This window comes from Lepidochelys kempii, chromosome 8, assembly GCF_965140285.1.
Source record: "Lepidochelys kempii isolate rLepKem1 chromosome 8, rLepKem1.hap1, whole genome shotgun sequence".
Taxonomy (NCBI): Eukaryota; Metazoa; Chordata; order Testudines; family Cheloniidae; genus Lepidochelys; species Lepidochelys kempii.
This window is the reverse complement of record NC_136387.1, coordinates 70,710,143-70,729,608: the sequence shown is the minus strand read 5'-3', so window position 1 is coordinate 70,729,608 and position 19,466 is coordinate 70,710,143. Positions and strand designations below refer to the sequence as shown.

The window sequence follows — 19,466 nt, the reverse complement described above, 5'->3', positions numbered from 1 at the left end:
GTAGCAAATATTATTCATTATGAACAGTTTGACCAGCTCTAATGTTTGAAGAGAATATTTAAACAATGTTGAATACTACAGAACATTACAATCATATGCATGACATTATTTTGGTTAACAACGAGAAGGAGAAAATTAGATCAATACGCTTTAGGAAGTAAAAGGTCAACACAGGAAAGTTCTTGCATGATGTAAAGAATGCCAGTTTACACCTCTTGCTCTCTTCTTTTTTGTAGGGTTTATTCCAGGGTAAGGAAAAGGCATGTCAGTAGTGTGAGGAGGTAGAGCTGGATGACAGTGCACTCTAGCAGCTCTGTGTCTGCTCTAATTTTTTTTGCTGGGGAACCTTTTTTGCACCCATATGCTCTCAGGGTCAGAGAAGGTATAACAGGGTAGCTTAGAACCACCTTTGCCTCCCTTTCCTGCAGTGGTGTCAAACTTGGATCTAAGAAGTTGTAAAATAATCATTGTTAACGAAAACTTTGTTTGAGTTTCCACACTATTGATAAATTTAAAAGGGTCATCTTAGACACCACATGACTTGTAATGCCTCATCACAAACATGGAAGTTAAGAACAAGCTCTGAATTTATTGCCTTAATTTGGTGGTTTGACCACAGCTATTAGCTGAATTGTTATAAATTCTTTTGTATTTCATGTGTCTAAGTTATGGCTATTCACAAATGTTCAATGGAGGGTATTGCTATCAAAAGATTGTCATGCAGTTCTATGGGAAGTCTCATTGAAAGTATCCTCCTTGATGCAATAGACCTCTGTGTAGTAAAATTAGTACACAATGACTGTGCTGCCTGGAGTGTTCAGAGTGATGCACGCACTTGACATGATTCGCAAGAAGCTGTTATCCTGGAGGATCTCTTAATACCAGGGGTGTTGGTCAGACGCTTGACCACTGAATGTATTTATTTGATGTTCATGGTAGATTCAGATTCTTGAGAATGGAAGCTTTCATTAAAAAAATAAAAGGAGTACTTGTGGCACCTTAGAGACTAACCAATTTATTTGAGCATAAGCTTTCATGAGCTACAGCTCACTTCATCGGATGCATACTGTGGAAACTGCAGAAGACATTATATACACAGAGACCATGAAACAATACCTCCTCCCACCCCACTCTCCTGGGTGGGAGGAGATATTGTTTCATGGTCTCTGTGTATATAATGTCTTCTGCAGTTTCCACAGTATGCATCCGATGAAGTGAGCTGTAGCTCACGAAAGCTTATGCTCAAATAAATGGGTTAGTCTCTAAGGTACCACAAGTACTCCTTTTCTTTTTGCGAATACAGACTAACACGGCTGTTACTCTGAAACCTGTCATTAAAAAAATAAGTTCATAACCTGGGATTTTTCAAAGGAGTCTATGGAACTCCCAGCCCAAGTCCATGTGATTGAGAAGATAGTCTTCCCAATGCAGAACAATGTAGTGCTGTTCTAGTCAGCCTGAAATGGCAGCTAAGACAGGCATGAACTGCCCTATTTATTTAACTTATGTTGTTTCTGAAGCTTAACAATGGCACTTAAGCCCATATTTTTCAAAGGTAGCCATGCCATCTCATGCCTAATTTGCACTTGTAGTTACCATGATTGTCATAGAAATTTAGCAATTGTACACCAAATGGTCAGTTGTCATCAGTGGGAGATCTGCCGTGAATCAAGGCCAATATATCACCCTAAATTTGTAGGCTCTTGCTGTGGAGCACAGTTAAACATAATTCAGCCTTCTTTGTATAATGAATTTGACACTCCCATTCTAGGTGATATTACTGTGTATTGGACCCAAATTTTTCCCTTTTTTGGAGAATGGTGCAGACAGAAATATGCTTATTTTCATGCAATTGACATAGCAGTCAAAAAGTATTTCTCTGGTTAGAAAACCATACACATCTTGAAACCATAAAGGTGCCCAGTGCATTGCTTGGGGTATATATGTATGACATGGTGTGAACATGGAGATGAAGATGATAATTTGAACATTGTATAGAAGCATCATTAGCTATGTTTTTTGCTGAGTAGACTGAATTGCCTCAGAACCTGATATGCTAACCAAGGATGTTGTTGTTACATAGTGCTATCAGCAGATGGAGACAGAGAATATATAAAATTTACAAAGAGTACCATAGCAGCTGAACTGTACCCCATTCCTCCCTGTCTCCCGGCAGCTGGGGATCTCACCAGGTGGACTAAGCTGTTTGGTTTCTCACACTACAGTTTTCAGTTTCACAGAGCTCACTTAAAGCAAAATGTTCTAATTAGGGCCTAGATGGTACCACCCTTACTCACCCAGGAAAGCTCCAACCCAGATAGTCCCAGTGACTTCAGCATGAGGGTGTACAATCCGTGGGGCCCTTGGTACCTAAAGTTAGACATCTTGGGGCAGTTCTTCAGCTGGTGAAAATTATCAGAGCTCCACTGAAATCAAACGAGCTGCGACAATTTACACCAGCTATGGATCTACCACATAATTACTGACCCAATTTTCAGAGGTTCAGAATTGATCTTCCACAACTCCCATTGATGGGAAAATGTTGACCTTAGTTTTGAATGTAACATACTCCACGGCATAGCATTTTATTTTCTCCTTTCCCCTTTGCTCGTAATGGAAAGTGAGCTGACCATTTTTGGTATCTTTACTTCCTCCTCAGAGGCAAAGTTCTCTCCTGTTGCTTTATGTAGATTTCTGAAATTATTAATTAACTAAATGTAAGCCCTTGGTTTGATAAGAAGTATTTTAGTTACAGCTATTTTGGGATAGGCGGGTGAACGCAAGAATTCTATTTCTGCTACTTAATCATGTGACCTGCTGTATGGTAGAGTTTTCTAGAAATTCAAATGTTGGTAATAAAGAGTTAATTCATTGACCTGTAGATAGACATTTTGCAAACTGTTTATAAAGTAGCTACTTGTCAAACACTAACCAATACACTGTCTTCTAGTGGTGCCCTTAAAAAATGAAAGAGATTCTATGTTCAGATAAAACACACATATATGTGAAGCTGAATGAATCAATGGATGATCAAAGGCAAAAATAGAATAATATTTTTCATCACTTTAAGTGAACCTTTACCAACTTTGTCTCTAACCATACATATTAAGATCTTACAAATTTCCAATATCTAACAAACTGTGCACTTTTTCAGTTGTGTACTAACATAATAATTCTTCAACTTGTACTATTGCAACAAGACAACAAACACATTAATATATACTGTGGATGAGTTTAATAACCTGTAATTTGTTTTTACTTAGATTCATTTGTCTCTGATGGTGATAACCGTCGCAGAAACAATAACTGCTTTCATACTGGCCTTTGTAGCTGCAATGGGATGGGCTAGTGTAAGTTTTACCCAGTTTCTCCCCACCAACTTTCTTGGTTCACACATTATAGAAAACGTTTCCTTCTCGTTTTGGTGCCTTCAAATGTAAATACAGAACTGAGTGTTTCACTAAAGACCTTCCAGTGTATAACCCACTGCTGTTAGATTGTTATGCCCTTTTGCTAATTTAAGAAAATTGTTCATATGCAATATAATCTCTCATGTCATTCATATTCTAGACACAATACATCCTGCATTTTGGCAGGAGGTTAGACAGATGACCCTTGTAGTACCTTCTAACCCTATAATTCTGTGATCCCCTTTATTTATTTCTTGCCATTATGATGTACTGAGTAGCTGATGAAGTAATTTCTCTACCTGTTCTGTCACCTCTTATCTCTCCTTGTTTGTTTCACATCTCAGCTATATACATGCCATCTTTCCCTATCCTGGAAAGCTGCTTACCTTATTCTTGTCAGAGATCAGCCTGAATCAGAGGCCTGGAGCCAAACCCTCTGAATCCCTGAAACTCTCGGAAAGTTTGTGTCCAAATGTCACATCTGTGATGGGGCTATCTACGTAATTACTGTGAATCAGAACTTCTCACAACCTTGGGAAGTTTCAGATCTGGAATCCAGGTTGTGTAATTCATGTTGTAATTACAGGTCCTGATCCTGCAAAGGGATTACGTCACTCCTTACTGCTGAGCAGAGTGCCACTGATGGCAATAGGACTGCTGTGGGAGTAAGGGTGTGCACATGCAGATCACTTTACAGGATCAGAGCCATATAGCTACTTACCTAACTTCCTGTCTGTAATGTTTTTTTATCTCGCCACGTAACATACCGTAACACATGACCCTATTTTTACTTTTTCCTATCAAAACACAGTTTTTCTTTAACAAAAAATGCTGCTCAGCATAATCAGTATTACCTAAAGTTTGAAGGGAAAGGGTTAGGATAAGACCTTCTGATTGTTATTCTGATTATTATTGTTCTTACTTACATTACCCCATCTTTGTGGGGGAGAGTGGAACTTATTTCAATACTTTACATAATGTGGAGCTAAAACTATAGATTTCTGCAAGGAAAAATAAATTTAAAGATTCATTACTATACGCTGGCCCTTTGATGGATTTATAGTAAAATTTAAGGGTCAGATTCTACTTCCAATTGGACCAGAATAAATCTGGAGTGACTTCTTTGACTTCAGTGGAGTCATTCCAGGTTTATTCTGGTATAATTGAGAGCATGATTCAGCCCTAAGCTGTCAAGAAACATCTTTAAAAGCAGCGATGAAGAAACCAAATCCCAGACATCAATGCTATGTGCTGTTCTCTTCCACAGGATGCAGAAGCCCATGCTGTCATCGGATGCATTGTCATGATTCTTTCTTTCTTTCAACCAGTGATAGCTTTTTTTCGGCCTTCTCCTCAAAGTAAAAGGTATATACATCTAAGTGATCCAACAGAATGGACTTTTAAACCTGGGTCATTTATATAAAAGACTTACAAGGTTGTTATTCTGTAGGTCTATCACGTTGGAGCACATATTGTATGTAGGATTTTTGAAGCCAAATCATGAGGGGATGATTTGCTGGAAGTTAGTTGGAGCAAAGAAGTGTGCCACAGCATGAGGAGACAGTCCTTTGAATCCACCTGCTCACTTCTAGGATTTACGCAGGGCTTCTTTGCAACAAAATAGAAAGAAGTGTAGTTACTATGGCGTGTAGTCCCTATGACTTCCACTCACTTTTAAAGGTGACCTACATCAGGGTTTTGTATGGTTGGGGTTTGGTGGGTGTTTTCTGCTACTTTTTGCTATTAGAAATTCAGATCCAGTCTATGCTGGAAGGCTGAATGGAGAATGAGTGGAATGCTGCTATCACAAGAGTCAATGAGGGAAGGGGAAGGGATTTTCACTGAGACCGTTTAAAACACTTATTGTTTGGTTTTGTGAAGACCTATAGAACTCAACGACTAATTCACTATTCTGGAGAAAAAGAGACTGTGTTAAAGATGCAACAACCCAACCCTTTTCATATACAGCTGGAGGTCCTCCAGCAAACAAGGGGGGCAAGCTAGACTTAGCACATGGTAAACAAACAAAATAACCCTAAAAGCCAAGCAGCAGAAACAAATACTAAGTCTTACCAGCCTTCTTTTTATATTAAAAAGAAGGGAAAGGAAATCAGTCCAATTAAAAAAATCCTCCCCTGCTCCACCCATGGTCTGTGTGGTGGCAGTAAGATACTTCCCCCTATTTGAGGATGATCTTCCTCTCCGCCACACTGTCTGGAGAGTGCGGCTTGTCCCATTCTGTGTACCTTTCTGCTCCTCCATGCCAGCTTGCTGATCAATATCAGAAGGCCCTCCCTGCCCCCACCCCCTTCCAATGTGGCCAGAGTCTCAATATGAGCAGGGGATTAAGGTGGGTCTGACTCTCCCTTACCCTTCTACATGACCAGGTAAGAGCTATGGCAACATAACCCCTAAACTCAGATTGCTACTACAGTGGCCTCTCCCTAGAACAAGTGGTGCGCATGATCTGCCCATGGCCGCCTTCTGACAAATCCAACCCATGCAGAATTAACAAGCTATTGCATGACTGATGATTGCTTCTAGATGTTAGGAAAGCAGCTTACCCAAGATTTTGAAGTCACTGTTTTAAGCAATGCTAATGGGTGGTAGCTGAAGTAGTCATCAGTGTACCTACCTTTGGATACAAGGTCATATTAGTTTTCATTTTGACCAAAGAGCTCTGTGAGCCTTCTCAGTTCTAGGATCTGCAACAACTTATTTCTTATCCATAAAAGATTTTGACAAGTGTGTTGATTGACTCATTCACTTCAAACCACAAGTTGGAATGATAGCTCAGATTCATCAGGTCTTGTATTTTCACTTACAAAAAAATTGACATCTCACTTCATTGCATTAGGTCTCTTTCAGTCCACACTTGCTAATACATGTTTCTACTACAGATGAGTCAGAACCAAAACTCCATATTCAGATACCCTTGAAATTTGGGGAGTGTTAATTTTTTTTTATCCACTTGAGAGAACAATGAGTCTTGGGAAGTTTAAGGGTCACAACAAGTAAGTTGTGATGGATTTATCAGACCCTGGTCATTCTCGACCAATACCTAGCAGGTAAGAACTCTAATTTGGAATCAGATTGTAAAAGGCAAGTGCGCAATCTTTGGGAGGTAAAGAGAAAGAGCGTGAGTGTATCCTGGAGGATGAGGAGGGCAGCAGAAGGAAACTGCAAAAAGTGGAAGGTGAGAGGATCTTGAAAAGGTTACTTCTTGTATACAGCATAACAAGCATTCAGTAACAGACTGCAAAAACAATTTTTTTTTTAAATGAGAAGTGCCTTTTGCAGTTCTCTACAGGCAAATCCCTCCTATGTGAGCCATCTGCCATTTCTTTCCTGGGGTTCAGTTGAAAAATGATCAAAAGTCTTGTCTGGCATGTTATTGGTTGTCTGTGTTTTTCTTTGTGAAGTAAAATTTTACCACATCACACTGCTGTCACAGAAATGATGTGTTAAATATTGTTCTTTTATATTATACCAACAGGAGATTTATTTTTAACTGGTTTCATGCTCTAAATGCTTTCATCATAAAGGTCCTGGCTGGTGAGTTGTTGTTTTAATATTTAAATAATGTGCTTATAACTACTACAGAGTCCCCTTTGGCATGCCCATATATTCAGACTAGAACTATTAAACTGAGTTTACAATTCCATTTTTAATATTATTCATCTTATTGATCAATTTTTCAGAGGAGGCAGATCTGGGAGTTGGGATAAGGACTGGCTGAAAAAATTTAATCAAAACTGTGTTTGACAAAAAATTGTTTTTTGATTAAATTACTTTTTTGTGAAAAGTATCTGCTTCCTACTGAAAATTTTTCATTTAAAAACTTTGAAAGTTTCCAGTTGTCAGTTTTGGCTAAAATATGAAATAATTCAATTGTGAAATGCTACCACAGTTCTCATCAGAGTTATAGTTCAGTTACTTGATGTCCAGTACACGTCATCCTCACAAGGCCATTACTGGGAGTCAGGAGTGGTAGGGAGTCCCATGAACTGGAAATAGAAGAGTCATTATTATCTGTGTGTGGCGGGGGGCCCTTGTGGCAGGAAGCACCCATCCTTCTCCCCATGCCCTGGCTCCCCATGCTGCACCCAGAGCACTTAGGGGGCTTGAACATAACTTCAAGTGCTTTAGGCATCCAATCACATGGACTAGGGTGGTGAGTGCAGGCTTGCTGAGACAGCATTTATTTTTGGTCAGTTTCCATTTTTGTTCCTCTCCTCATTGCTCTGGTTCTGATTCCCAAGCCACTCGGCATTTGTTTTCTGCTGACATCAGCAATGCTGATGGCACCATATCCAAACTGTCAAGCCAAAAGTGCCAAGTTGGCCTGGCAGACACAGTCTAAGACAGGAGTCCTCTCTACTGCTGATGTCGCCCGGTGTGGATTCCAGGTACTGCTGCTCCCACTGCTGGTGCTGCTACTCTTGCCCTACTAAAGAAGAAGGGTGGCCAGGAAGAGAACAGAATCCCCAACCCCTTTGCTGTCCGGCCCTGATTCAGGAAAGTGCTTAAGCACAAACATAAGCTTAAGCACATGTTTAAGTTCCAATCAAGCATTTAAAGTTAAGTACAAATCCTGAATGGGGATGATCTTTAGCAAGTGCTTAAGTGCTTTCCTGAATAAAGAAGAGACTCCCATCAGCTCTTCTCTCTTTCTTCCAAGTGCAGTGCCCTGCCACTGAGACCCCACTTGTGGCATTCACTTACCAAGCCCTCACCAATCTCCATAGGATCAAAGCACTGAGGTCAGGAGCTAACTATCTGCTTTCACAGCATATCATCTTGGCTGACACACAGAGAATTAAATGGGGGGCGGGGGCAGGAGTTTCTACAGCTTGAGCTGTACCTGATTCATATCCTCCATAGATTGGGCACAGAGGATCTGTAAAACACACCTACTAGTGGGTTACATCACCATTACTAATGCTGCTTTCCAAGCTTCTGAATAGTATTTGCAGATCAAACAATCACACTTTAAAAAATGAAACTGTCTATTGAAATTGTGAATGAAATCCAGAATGATCAATGGTTTTATATCAAGTGTGTGTTGCTTTGTGTTGTTGTTCTTTAGTTGCTGTCATATTTCTCGGACTGCAGATGCTTGACCCCTCTCCCAGCCGATGGATGGTCAAAACTATGGGAGGATTTGTAGGTTGGGAGGCATTAGTGTACATAATGCTTGATGCAAATGCTTGGTTGAAAAAGAAAGGTAAAGGTCAGCCACAGTTCATATGAAGAAATGTTTTTCTTTTAGCAAAGGCAAGAAGTAAAATGAAGACTCATAATTTTCTTGGTTATATTTTTCAGCGAAATATGAAGATCCACATAGGAAGGTAATGTTGATATCACACATTTTAAAACATTAATAAGGTGTAAAATGTTTTATTTTTCATACTGCTGAAAATAAGTTTTGCATCACTATGGGATGTGATTTTGTCAGATCTCTTGAGTTAACTGGAGTAAAGCTGAGTCAATACTCAAATAGGAAACCACCACACAAAACCCAGGGTGCTGCAGGAAGATGCATTCATAGATTTGTATTTTTTTTTAAGGCCTGAATTACGATCATCTCGTTTAGCCTCCTACGTCAGGCCCTTAGTGCATATTTTCAAAAGACCTTCAATCTTGATTTAAAGACTTCAAGTGATGTAGAATCCTTCACATCACTTGGTAAGTTGTTCCATTGGTTAAGTACAATCACTCTTACAAATTTACACCTTATTTTCAGTCTTAATGTGTCTAGCTTTACATTTCAACCACTGGATCTTGTTATATTTTGTCTGCTAGACTAAAGAGCATTCTACTATTGGAAATGTTTTCCATGTAGGTACTTCTAGACTGTGGTCAGTTCACCTCTTAACTTTTCTCTTTGGGTTGAGTTTTCAATTGGTGGCAGTGAAGTGGCACTGAATAAGTGACAGTGATGAGAGATGGGGACACTGTTACTGGAGGTGCTCTCTTTCAGATGAAAGGCAAACTGATGTGATCCCAAACATCCCCTGAAACTTTTTGCAAGTGTCGAGTTCCTAACCCCAGTACCCTGGTCAAATTCTAATTTGGATAATTACAATCTCATTACCTGTATTTAAAAGCCTCAAGCATTTTCAGTTAGACACACGGCTTCTGCTCTTTTCGTAATTTTCTTCAGAGTGACTCCTTCTCTAAATTCCTTCTAGTGTTGCCAAGTGTGTATTGCACTTATATCAATTCTATTTAATTATCAACAGATAGAAAACTGATACAGCTGCTTAGTATGTACTTGGGCTGTTACTAAAACTGATGTACAAATAGAATTTAATTTTATATTTTCTTTTAATAGCTCTTTTTAAATGTCTTTATCCTTTCTAGATAAAAAATGAAATGGTTCTATTTTTAATATATACATGTGGAAACCTGGCATTTTTAATAGCACTGCTTGTTGGAATTGGAAAATCCTAAAATGGACGGAATTTATCTTGGAGGAATGAAGATTATTCCTATCTTGAGATGCTTCTAGAGTAAATACAAAGAAACAATGAACACTGAATAGATGTTTTAGCAAGTTTTTAATTTTGTTTTATAAATATTTTAGGTTCTCTAATTGACACATGATCATTTTCTACACAATAATTGAGAATAATTTTTATAAGTGAGATTCCATCCGCTACTTATTGGAGATGTTCTACACGGTATAGTATGATGCAGATAATTATTTCTGACCTATGAAAGGTAAAAAGGCAACATACAAATGCTAGGTGTTCAGTTGTTTCATATTACACTCCTTTCTAACCTTTGTTGATGTTTCTATCTTTAACAAAAGAGGATTTGTTTGCGTAGAGAAAAGAAAGTTGAGGACCTGATTTTCATATGACTAATTTAGACGGAGAACTGCACAGGCAAATCTCTGTGCTCACTGGGAGTCCTGTTGACTTCAGGATTTCAGTGAGGCTCAGTGCAGGCTCAGGGGTCCATCTGCAAGGTTCTCAGTGCAAGGTCAGGGCCACAGAGTATGTCTACACAGGATCTGGAAGGTGTAATTCTAGCTCAAGAAGATATACCCATGCTGTCTCTGATAGAGCTAGCACTCAAAAAAACAGAAGCGTCATCATGGCAGCACAAGCAGCAGGACAAGCTAGCCACACCGAATACATACGTATGGTCTTCGACAGGATCATACTCAGGGCAACTAGCCCATGCCGCTCTCATGCCACAGTGGCCATACTTCTTTTTTTAGCATGTTAACTTAATCAGAGCTAGCTTAGCTATGTCTCCTTGACCTGGAATTTATACCTTCCAGCTCCTGTGCAGACATATTCCCAGACTACTGTAGGCTTCTGTTCCCATTGATGTCAACCAAAAAACTGCCTCTGACCTACATGGTGCAGGATCCGATCTACAGTCAATGCCTGGCCATGTTCATGCTTGATCAGATCTAATGGGTATTTCTAATATAATTCCCTGTTTTCAAATGCTCATAACTTTCTTTTTTAGTCTGAAAATAGGAACACAATGAAACTTTAAAATTCAGCTATGTTTTGAAAATCTTAAAGTCCCAGAACCCATGGTGTACTCTATATAAGCTTCTTTTTTTTTAATTAATTATATATGATTGTAGTTTTTGTAATGCAATGTACATATGACAAATAATAAAGCAGGTCTCAAAACAGGCTAACTAGTCCATAACCTTCAGTTGTGTACAGCCATATTATGTAGTCATCTACTGGATAGGATGTATGTAGGGCCCAAATTCTGCTCACCTGACTCCTATGAATGGTCCCACTGAACTTCAGTGGGATTTGGCCCATGGTGGATACTTTTGAATTTTTGTTGAAATATATTTATAACACTTAAGATATTAAAAACAGTTATCAAAAGAATGACCCAATGTACCCTAGACTTAGAAGAACCCATTGATTATGGTGCAATAGACGTTTGGATGAAAAATGGCTTTATGGGATTTATAGGACTGCAGCTTTTACTCAATAATATATTATCCCTTTTGTCACTGCTGAGATAATAAAGCCATATCGCTGCATACAACTGTTTTATGCAGTGTTGTTGTAGCCATGTTGGTCCCAGGATATTAGAGACACAAAGTGGGTGAGATATTATCCTTTATTGGACCAACTTCTGTTGATGAAAGAGACAAGCTTTTGAGTTTACACAGAGCTCTGAGTAAGTACCTGAAGAAGAGCTCTGTGTAAGATCGAAAGCTTGTCTCTCACCAACAGAAGTTGGTCCAACAAAAGAAATTACCTCCCTCATCTTGTGTCTCTACTACGGCATTACTTTTTTAGCCAAACAGTAGGTTTGTGGTGTTATCCAAATATCTAAAGAACAAGTTTATAATGTGTAGTTCTTTAAAAACAAAAACACCCTACTACTCATTTCCATGCCAAGGAAACATGAATTTTTAAATGATCCCAAATGATGTTGCTTTACACCTACAATAAGGGGAAAGGAATAGAATTATGAAGGTGACAGGCATCTTACTTCTTGAATTTTAGGCCTCTTTCCACTAACCCAAAGCTGAATTGAACATAGTTGATCCCAAACCTGAGTTCTCAGGAATGCTAAATTATGGGACGTGCACATTCTCACCCACTTCTTTCTTACCTGAAACACAGAATTATATTCGTTTTTTTTCTTTTGAGAACTCTGTTACTGTTTTGGAAGAAGTACAGATCATGATTTTTCTACATATCCAGTAATCTGGCCTACAGTTACACGGTATAGATGTATTGGTCATGCCCCTCATCTCAGACTTATGGCTACCATTATAGTTGCTGTTACTGGTTTTTTCCCATCCAGTTGTGGTACTTTATTTGAATGAATGGTTGCAATAACCCATGCTGAGTCACACCTACTCATGGTCCAGACTGTATATGTCACCATTGTTTGATCCTTTGAAAATAAAGGGAAATATAATAAAAGTGTCGACACATCCTTAGATGTAGGCTGTGCAAACACTACTATTATATTGTTATAGCCAATGTGGTAATGAAATGTATTTTCTGGAGTTATTGCAATGGTTCCCAAAACCCCTGGTCTGTGAACCATGGAGGGTCAACAGCATACTTGGTGGTTGCGAGCTGGTCACGTTGGTGTTAGCTCTCCAATTTGTTTCCAGCTGCTAACTCTAATTAAAAGATGCATTTGTTATTTTCCTAATACTGTTTTTCAGTATAAGCTATTGCTGTGGTTACATTATGTAGTCATGAATGGGAGGGGAGGTGTCCACAAACAATCTTTCTTTCATAGTGCAGATCACATCAGAGTTTGATCCATTGACTTGGTGTGTTAGATTAATAGTTGGTATGAAGTCCTCCGTAAAAGGGTTTCACAAGCTTACCTCAGAATCAAGATGACCTGACCACAGCAGTCATCAAGAGGCTCATTCAGACTACTGGGTGGAGTGTTTGTTACTTGTATTAATAGCCAAACCTATTGGCAAAAATATGTACAAAGGCCTTTATGTTGTATGATTTTGACTATGCTACATTTCTTGCCAAAACAATCCCCCCTTTTGCTATCACCATTTGAGCTCCCTTAATGACAGCCCTGTTACATACATGTTATCTAGACCTGCTTTGAATGGCATTAGATCAGAGGTTGGCAAACTATAGTCCACGGGCCACATCTGGCCCATGGGACCGTCCTGCCCAGCCCTTGAGCTCCCGGCCAGGGAGGCTAGATCCTGGCCCCTCTCCTGCTGTCCCCCCTCCCCTGTAGTTGTGCTGCCACGCGGGTAGCGTGGCTTCCGCCCATCCACTTCCCAGGCTTTCCGATAAGCCAGTCCTGCCGCTCTGAGCGGCATGGTTAGGGGGCGAGGAGTCGGGGGGGGGTAGGTAAGGGGCAAGAGGTCCCGGGGGACAGTCAGGGGACGGGGAGCAGGGGGCAGTTGGATGGGGCACGGGTTCGGGGGGCAGTCAAGGGACAGGGAGCAGGGGCAATTGGATAGGTATGGGAGTCTCGGGGGGCCTGTCAGGGGGCAGGAGTGTGGCTAGGGGTCAGGGCAGTCAGGGGACAGGGATCGGGGGGTTTGGGTGGGGGTGGGGTTCCAGGGGTGGTTAGGGGTGGAGGATCCCGGGATGGGGCAGTCAGGGGACAAGGAGCAGGGGGGGTTAGATGGGTCGGGGGTTCTGAGGGGGACAGTCAGGGGGCGGGAAGTGGGAGGGGGCGGATAAGGGGCAGGGGCCAGGCTATTTGGGGAGGCACAGTCTTCCCTACCTGGGCCTCCATGCAGTTTTGCAACCCCGATGTGGCCCTCGGGCCAAAAAGTTTGCTCACCCCTGCATTAGATGATATGATGTTATAATGGCAGTTCCTTATTTACACTAGTTCAAGTCCACTAGTCATAGCAACAGTAGGAAATTCAGGGGGAAAAGGTTAGTGCAGGCAGTGCCTTAAAGACTGACATGGGTCCTTCTTTGTCAGCAAGAGGACCTAGGTGAACCGGCACTGACCCAGGAGAACTGGGCAAACCAACTCACACAACGCATCCATGGCCCTCTGTGAAAATTAAGTGCTAGGCCAGATGGTTTCCCTAGCATGTGTGTATTTGGTGGTGACTGAGATACAGACAAGTAAGACACAGGATCAAAAATGTTGGAAGCATGACCCAGACCCAGAATCAAATTGTGAAGCTGCCGCTGAAGGGCTGAGATATAGAGGTTTTGGCTGGATTAGTAAGTAGCACAGCCGGTGTACAGATTTGCTGCTGTTTGCCATCTTTGTGCAGGGTGAACAGAATGTGTGTTCATACTGTTGTTTTGTTTTTTTTTAAATAAGAGGAAATATCCTGTGTCTGGGCATCACTTATCGATCTCTACCCTAAATAACAGACCCATTGTAAAGTTCCACTTTCTACCCTTGAAAATGAGAGAGTGATTATTTTATTTGTATTATTAGCATTTCTAAGGTGCTTACTGTCATAGTCTCAGGATAACTGCATGTGTATCCCCCCCTCCTCCATGGTCCAGTCCACAAATGCCTGTCATCCAGCCATCACCTGTCTCTGGGTAGGGACCCTTGTCCTATTCCCTTCTGACTGGCTGCGTAGTACCTTGCCTTACACTGTGATGTCCACAGATAGCCAGTCTGCCTTACAGCTAGTGCCTGTGCATTGCTTTCTATCTCTAAGGCCTATGACCAGTGTATTGCCAGCAGTCAGGAGTTACTAAGCAAGCACATTTATTCTTAAGGTAAAAGCATTACACAGAAAACATAAGAAAAACAATAAACAGATTTAAACACACACTCAACATAGCAAGAGTCGACCATCAGTCTTATGGGGCCCGAGTAGACCAAAGTCTTTCCAACCCTTCCACAAGAGTTGTGGTCCCCCTTCAACAGACGGTCCTGTCCACTTTCTGGATCAGAAAGAAGGTCCTGAGTCAATTTAACTCCAGCTTTTTTATATCAAAATCCTTTTCTTTTTCTGTGGGTCTCTGGAAGACCCAATTTAAAACCAGTTTATGCAAGCTTTCCCAGGAATGGTACCTCTCTAGAGAGGATTACAACCTAAGCGATTCACCTTAATCATCCCCCACTGTTTTTGGTTCCTAGAGGAGCTGTGGTAACCCTCCCCTGTGGAACTGTATACAATCCCTGGCCCACAATGATACATAAACCATTCATAAAGTGAATGCAGTACAGTCCCCAAAGATATTGCACAGGGTTGCAATATCTGTCACACCTATATCAATGTATGGAGGTACCATTACATAGCTTTAGAAAAACAACACTTCCTTATGGGGAGGGAAGCAACAAATAATTATCATTGGGGTGTGTAGCATCCAGCCTTGAGTCTACAAATATTATTCAGAAAATGGAAGGAAATTGTCACTTGAGCAACCCTTCTGAGAATGCCAGAGTTCACTCTAGAACACAGGACCTCAAGTGTGTAATGGGACGCAATTAACTTGTGCCAGTTTCTGTCTTTATTATCTCATTATGTACAGCTCTTACAAACATCGTGTGAGGGCTGTGTGTACAACTCCTACGGCATGGGAATGCTGTAACCTAGTTTCCAGATCTCGCCCTGCTGCTTTCTCTTCCCTCCCCTATGGAGAGCTTTTCACTCCCCCACTCAAAGGTTAGCAACATCTGGCTGCCTCTGTCTTCACTCTTCCAAAAGGAATCTGCTGCTGGGCTGACTCTTCTCTCCTGTGCTGAGGACAGTAACAGCACCCAGCCATCTCCTCCTCCCTCTCCTCTGGCTAAACAGTGGAGGAGGGAGAGAGATTATTACCTGTGGAATGCAGCAGATCAAACTTACTGGTTTGGTGATAATTGCTGCATGCTAAGGAGGCTAGCAATAAAAGTTCCCTAGTCTGTGTTGCTGTAGAACTGCTTGAAACAGGGCACCACCCTCCTGAATCTTCTGCAGTACTTTCCCCTTTCTCTGCATTATTATTAATGTATTTGAGTAGTGCCCCAAAGGCCCACGCAGGATTGGAGTCCTGTTGTGCTAGACATTGTACAAAAACGCAGGTAGAGATGGTCTTTGCCCAAAGAACTTACAATCTGAGAAGACAAACATCATAATGTATTTATTTAGATTTTAAATGATAAAAAGACACCTATCTAAGACTCAAGGCACCCAAACACATTCATTAATTATATGATGCAATTAATCCTAGTGTTATTCAAATAATAATGCCAACAGGAACCCTGCCAGCCAGACACCTACAGAAATTCCCTTCTGCCCATTCATCCTGGTGGGGAGCACACCCTCAACTCTCTCCAAAAACCCTATCATTTAGGTGTCTTTTGGAGTATGCCCAAATTCAGCCTACTTCAGAACAAGGGAGGTAGTTTGTTCCAGAATCTCACAGCCCTCATAGCAACTATGAAGGACTGTTCATGTTTATATAAAAAGTGTACATGTGCATCCCCCACACAAGTCTCTCCAACATTTTCGGGTGGATTTCTTGTAGGAATGATAAGTGTCTTGGACATAGGGCTGCCAGATGCCTGGTTTGTGACTGGAATGCCTAGTTGAAAAGGGACCTGGCGGCTCTGGTCAGCACTGCTGACGGGGCCATTAAAAGTCTGGTCCTTGGTGTAGCAGGGCTAAGGCAGGCTCCAAGCGGCTCCCAGAAGCAGCAGCATGTACCCCCTCCGGCTCCTATGCAAAGGGGCTCTGCACTCTGCCCACGCACCAGCTCCGAAGCTCCCATTGGCCAGGAACCTTTGGTTGCTCTGCAGTAGAGTCTACTCCAGATGGCCTGGCACTCCTGCGGCCTCTCTGCAGGAGCTACCAGCATAAGACTGCTCACTTGCGCTACCCACCCTGGCTGGACTGAGCTGTTCCCTTTTGAACTGTGCCTCTAAGGTGAGAATGTGCAGTAGTTGTGGTTGGATGGGGCCTTCGGGGGCCAGAGATGCTCTTTAACCCATGGTTCCCTGGAATGGGGCTTAAACACCCCCATCACATCTGTACAATATGCATTTCATGTTTCCTGTATTATTTTACTTGTATTGACCACCAGAAAATGGCCTAATAACTGCAAGAGGGTAAGAGCAAAAGGAATTACAATCTTCAAACTAGGAGAGCAGTGAGTTTGCCTCATTAGAGTCTGAAAATTGGGAAGAGACGAGGAAGCCTGAGAAAGAAGCAGAGTAAAAAGTTTCCTCCAAATCAGCTGTTGTTTCAAGTCTCCACATTGTTAAGTATTAATTTCTCGTACCCCAAGGTCACTGGTGAATACTCTTTGATTAAATACATTATTAGACAAGGAGTCAGACAAGCCTTAACCTAAATTACTGTAAAACGGACAGCCCAATCAACTTAATATGTGAAGTGTCTCATTGCCTCAGTCCATTAATTTATTTTAATTTGACGTGTTGGTTTGATCATGATTAGATCTAATTAGAAAATGGGTGTCTTTTCACAATTTTTTTGACTTGTTGAAAAAGAAACTTGATGGCTGAAAACCAAAAGTTTGGGCCTGAAAGTTTTCAGTTATTGCCAAAAAAAAATTTATAGTCTTCATTTTTTAAACAAAATATTTTAGTTAAAAAACAGTTTTAGTTTAAAAATGTGTTGTTAAAAAACTATTTAGGTGGAAATTTTTCACCCAGCCCTATAGTCAGGATCTTATTCTTGTGTAGACCAACTTTGGGATGTAGTTGACATTATTCCTTTTTCCAGACAGTGATCAACAGCAGCATTTTATTGAAGCCCCAGACGTGGTTTAAGCTCTTCTCCACCTTCTCTAGGGGTGGTTGGAACTTTAAGAAATTTTGCATTTTGGAAAGTTAAAAAATGTATGAATTTCTCTCTCTCCATCCTTAAAAGAGGAAGCAAACTTCAACGATGGGTGAGAATCCTCCAACTCATAACATACTAAAACAAGCAATTTGCAGTGTCATCGTAGCTGTGTTGCTCTCAGAATATGAGAGAGACAGGGTGGGTGGACCAACTTCAGTTGGTGGAAGGTACAAGCATTTGAGGTGCACAGAGCTCTGGGGAAGGAAGCAGAGTGGCTGAGCTGAATACAAGATGATACATATTGTTAAGTAGAAGGGGTAACACATATTGGAACTTGGAGGCAGTCACTTGAAATGAAGTGGGCAATTGGGGTCTATGCATAATATCTAACCCCCAATTTCCCACTTCAAGTGACCACCTCCAACATGGGTTACCCCTTCTGCTTCACAATCTGTCCCACCTTGCATTTAGCTCAAACAGTTTCCTTCACCAGACCAGAAGAAGAGCTCTGTGTAGCTCAGTAAAAGGTATTACCTAACCTACTTTGTCTCTCTCTTCAAAACAAGTCATGACTTTAATTAGGTGATGAATTGTTAATGTTTCTCCCATCCCTAACTTTATGCCAAGCAGAACAAACATGTTAGAAGAAAACTGCATTAGCACAGAGACTAAATGGTCTCTCTAGATGCTTAATATTTCTGTCATGTGTTTTAGAGTAAGTCTTTGAGTATTTTTTCTGGTCCTATTTTTCAGTGTGTCCCACTGAAAACTGTTTCCTTGAGGATACTGAAACTAGAGAGGCTTAACCATATCCACTGGAAATAATCAGAATAATATAGTAATTAGGCTTCTTCTAGAAACCTTCATTTATGAACTGGCCCTTTCCAGAAGCTATCGTTTTTTGCTAAATAAACATATTAGCATGCCAAGGCTGGAATGTTTCTCTTACAGAAGGAACAACATAAAGTATTCATTTATATTTATGGTTTACTCAGTCCTTGTCTCTTATGTTTCCAGCTGTTCAGCTACCCAAAAGGGCCACTTAAAAGGGAGCAACACAGTGGACAGAAAAGGGAAATGGATAGCAGCCTGAGTTAATTCCATGAAACAGAGGGCTCACTGTTCGGCTATATGATTTACAAGGAGTCCGTGTACTCTACATGAGGAATACGTGTGATTTGGCAGGTAGGAATGGTGGAAAGAAACAAGAGTTTAAGAAAAACATAGATCTCAGCAATGCAACATAACACAATTTTATTCTGTATAGCCATGCAACCCTGTATTCCAAAGAATTTTGCAGAGTTAAATATAACAAGATTAAACAATAAATAAGGGTCAAGGGAAGAGGAGAAATACACAAGAAACATTTTTTTTCAGGTAAGAATTGAAAAAATGAAGCTGGTCAATAAGGTGGACTTATAAAGTTGATTAAATTAAAACAACAGATTTTTATGGGCAATCTGCAGAAAAGTCCTGTGTGAAATTGTGTAGAATCTTTCTAAGTGAATACAGTTATAAGCTGAAATAGGAAAGGTTAAACAATACAACATCACTTGTTCATTCATTATTATTTCAGTGCAGCTTTTACTACATTGTGTAAGTTTGCTGTATCTTCAACAAACATTGGTATGGCTAAATATCTAATCAAACTGCATAATTTGCAGATTTTTCTTTAACACACGTGCATACACACATTCCTGTTCCACTTCACTAAGAAAGCTTTTTGACGTTTTATAGAGGTCACTGAAGGAACTGTATAAGGGGTTCCTTGTTTAGTAACTGGTAACATCACATAACACTTTCCATTAACATATTTGAAATATTTATATACAGCTTCATTT

At 40.6% G+C, this 19,466-nt stretch overlaps 1 protein-coding gene across 18 annotated transcripts in view; it reads left to right on the top strand.

The window, feature by feature from the left end:
* LOC140916039 (putative ferric-chelate reductase 1) overlaps nucleotides 1-19,466 on the top strand; it is a 139,168-nt gene that overhangs the window by 29,102 nt on the left and 90,600 nt on the right. For 9 of the 18 annotated variants that reach the window (XR_013636183.1, XR_012160382.2, XR_012160384.2 and 6 more), the window contains exons 11-16: nucleotides 3,264-3,350; nucleotides 4,678-4,775; nucleotides 6,907-6,965; nucleotides 8,500-8,643; nucleotides 8,736-8,761; nucleotides 18,643-18,810. Coding sequence is in view for 4 of the 18 variants with exons in the window: in XM_073356931.1 (XP_073213032.1) it covers nucleotides 3,264-3,350; nucleotides 4,678-4,775; nucleotides 6,907-6,965; nucleotides 8,500-8,643; nucleotides 8,736-8,761; nucleotides 9,777-9,866 (504 nt within the window). In the remaining 14 variants the exon portion in view is untranslated. Of the gene's footprint in view, nucleotides 1-3,263; nucleotides 3,351-4,677; nucleotides 4,776-6,906; nucleotides 6,966-8,499; nucleotides 8,644-8,735; nucleotides 8,762-8,980; nucleotides 9,705-9,776; nucleotides 11,541-17,565; nucleotides 17,735-18,642; nucleotides 18,811-19,466 lie in introns of those variants that run through there. The other 9 variants (XM_078854083.1, XM_078854082.1, XR_012160378.1 and 6 more) reach the window with 8 other exon arrangements.